We start from the raw sequence: 2,867 nt of genomic DNA, 5'->3' as shown, positions 1-2,867 counted from the left end.
CTCGGCTGGGGGGGAGGCCAAGGCCAGCCGCACGCTGGATGCGCTGTTGTAGATGCTGCTGGGACAGGGTCTGGAAGAAGGAGGGGACAGGGGCTGAGCGCAGGTCCCGCAGGGCTGCCCTCCCCCGGGCACTGGGAACGGACCCGAGCGCTGCTCATGCCGCATCCCAGCATCTTCACCACACACCACACCAAGGAGCATCCAACCAGGGGCCCCTCCAGCTGCACTTACTCTGCTGGGCTGCTTGGTGCGGGGACAGCCAGTGGGTCCTCGGTGGGGGACTCCTTTGGGGTGCCAGGGGACCCCAGCAGTGGCTGGGCATTAGGGCCGGACTCTGGGCAGCTGCCTTGGGCTCGCCACCCGCGCCGGCCTTCCTCGGTCCTCCTCCGCTCTTTGCGTACCCCCGAGGGCGGCTCTTCCACACCATCCTCCAGCTTGAGAGCACTCTGCAGAGGGGTCGGGGCGGCATGGCACCGGGCACGGCAGCCCTGCCACCCCACACACCCGTCCTCCACGCTGCTATGGGATCTTGTGGGAGCCCCACTCACTTCGTAGAGCACGAACTGCTGCTTCAAGTCGAGGTCGGTGCCTTTGCTGCCCAGGTACTGCTGCACCACTCGCTCCATGCCCTGCTGCTCCAGGCAGTCCGTCACGTCGTAGAAGGTGTCCTGGTCTGGGAGGGCTGCCAGTGTCTGAGCAGGACCAGAGGGATGCTGCTGGGACCGGCATGACCCACGCTAAGCCCCACCAGCGTGGCACCCTGCCACCCCCCTGGACCTTGTTGATCAGTGTCACGGCGAACACCAGCAGCTCCGTGTCGGCCCCATGGCGTTGCTCCAGGATGGCCATCAGGTTGGACCACGGGCACGTGCCTGGGAAAAGTGACATGCAAAGTTGACACAAGGGCCATGAGGGGACACGGTCCCCCAGCAGGGACCTGTCAGGTGGCTGGGGCTGCACCCACCTCTCGCCTGGTCCACGGTGTTGACAGCGCGGATGAGGAGCAGAGCGTTGGGCTCTGTGTACTCCACCCCAGGGGCCATGAGGGGACACGGTCCCCCAGCAGGGACCTGTCAGGTGGCTGGGGCTGCACCCACCTCTCGCCTGGTCCACGGTGTTGACAGCGCGGATGAGGAGCAGAGCGTTGGGCTCTGTGTACTCCACGAACACCAGCAGCAGCTTCAGCGCCATCTTCACCACCAGGCGAAACTGGGACAAGGAACAGCAGCTGGGATGGCGCCGGGGGGCTGCCAGCACAATGCTGGGGCACTGCGAGGTGGCTGTGCCCGTGACCCAGGGCCGGGGGCTTTGCCATGGAGCCAGCTGTGATTCTGATGGCCGAGGGGCACTGGGAAGGGACCCAGAGCAGGACCCTCTCACTCAAGTTCTGTGCCCAGGAGCAGAGTCACATCAGGACGGGGAGCTCTGGGGACGCTGGGTGACTTCCAGATGGGTGGGAGCAGGACCCAACACACCCAAAGGTACCAGGGCACTGAGTCCGAAGGCGAGAGCGGGGTAAAGCCCCCGAGGGACGGTGCAAGGGGACAGCCATAGTCAGGGAAGGGGGGTGCAGCGGCAGCACAGGCAGCCACCCAAGGGCAGCAGCACTTACCAGGCTTCCCGTCAGCGTGTACAGCCATTGGACGGTCTCGTTGTGGTTGATGACGCCCTGCATCCCGTCCACGAAGAGCATGATCTGGCTCAAGGCTGCCAGGCAGAGAGCAGGCAGGGTCAGGACGCTCCCCGCCCCGCTCACATCACCACGCCGAGGGCACGGTCTGGCAGCTGCCCGTGAGGTAGCCCAGGCAAACTCGCCTCGCCAGCTTGCGCCACAAGTGCCAGCTTTCCTCCCTGGGGATGAGAGGTGCCCTGGACCCAAATACCAACCCCGGAGGATGTAATTCTGGTAGTTCTGGTCGGCCTCAGCCCCCACTTTGATCAGGCACGTCAAGCCATCCAGGTTGACGAACTCCGGCACCAGGTCCTTGTCCTCCTGCGGGGCGGAGGCCAGGTGTCACGGCAGCGCGGGGCGGCAGGGACAGGCAGCCAGCCCTGGGGGAGCCCCCCAAGGATCCCCACCACTCTGCCATCACCGTACCTGAAAGAGCTGCTTGAGGGATAAGAGGGCCCGCCGCAGCTCCGGGCCCTGCGAGTTGTACAGCTTCTCTGGAACGAACCGAGACGCCGTGTGACGGGCTGACCCACAGGCACTTGCTGCTGAGCTGGGGCTCCGAGACGCTCCCCGCTGCCCAGGAAAGCCCCTCACCCCTGCTCAACCCCTGTGCATCACCCCAGGATGCTGGTGTTGCCCTCGGCTGTCGGACACGCAGGGTGGAAGCAGCTGCAGCTCCACAACTATTTATTTCAGCTCTGCCAACTTCTAGTTTTCTTTTATGAAAAAGTGAACCTTTTCCTCTGTTTTTTTTCTGCCCAGTAATGACAGAAATATCCCTTCGGGTTTCCTGTGTAGAACCGAAACAGGAACACGGGCAGGAGGCTGAGCTACTTTTAGCTGTCCCTCCCCTGGCACAGCGCAGGCACGGTCTCGGAGCCCCCAGCAGCTCCGTGGCTTGGGAAGAGCCAGAGGACGGGGACGGGGAGGACAGCAGCGTGACACCAGCAGCTCGGGGACAATAGGACGGTCACTGGGCTGGAGGCTGGATGGAGACTACGTGCTCGTGGGGATGGAGCCTGTGGGCAGGAGCCAGCACAGAGCAGCTGAGGTAACGGGAAGCCAGCAAGCCCTGCTCCAACGAGCAGAGACCAAAGTCATCGGGAGCCAGACTTCCCGCTCCAGGAATCGAGCTGTCTGAGCATCCCGAGCTATTTGGGTCAGCCTTAGAGCTGTAGCAAGCCAAAACCAAGCC

The 2,867-nt window shown here is 63.9% G+C and overlaps 1 protein-coding gene across 1 annotated transcript in view; it reads right to left on the bottom strand.

Annotated features, from left to right (window-relative positions):
• AHDC1 (AT hook, DNA binding motif, containing 1) overlaps positions 1 to 2,170 on the bottom strand; it is a gene marked incomplete at its 3' end in the record, with an annotated part of 8,160 nt that extends 5,990 nt beyond the window's left edge. The window contains 8 exon segments of the mRNA XM_010134257.1: positions 1 to 70; positions 232 to 446; positions 549 to 692; positions 778 to 872; positions 1,098 to 1,209; positions 1,613 to 1,707; positions 1,888 to 1,993; positions 2,099 to 2,170. The exon segment at positions 1 to 70 is cut by the window's left edge and continues 7 nt beyond it. Coding sequence (XP_010132559.1) covers positions 1 to 70; positions 232 to 446; positions 549 to 692; positions 778 to 872; positions 1,098 to 1,209; positions 1,613 to 1,693 — 717 coding nt within the window.
• Positions 2,171 to 2,867: the final 697 nt, after the last annotated feature.

This window comes from Buceros rhinoceros, unplaced genomic scaffold (assembly GCF_000710305.1).
Source record: "Buceros rhinoceros silvestris isolate BGI_N320 unplaced genomic scaffold, ASM71030v1 scaffold22264, whole genome shotgun sequence".
NCBI lineage: Eukaryota > Metazoa > Chordata > Aves > Bucerotiformes > Bucerotidae > Buceros > Buceros rhinoceros.
The sequence above is the reverse complement of the archived record's forward strand: the minus strand, read 5'-3'. Positions and strand labels throughout refer to the sequence as shown.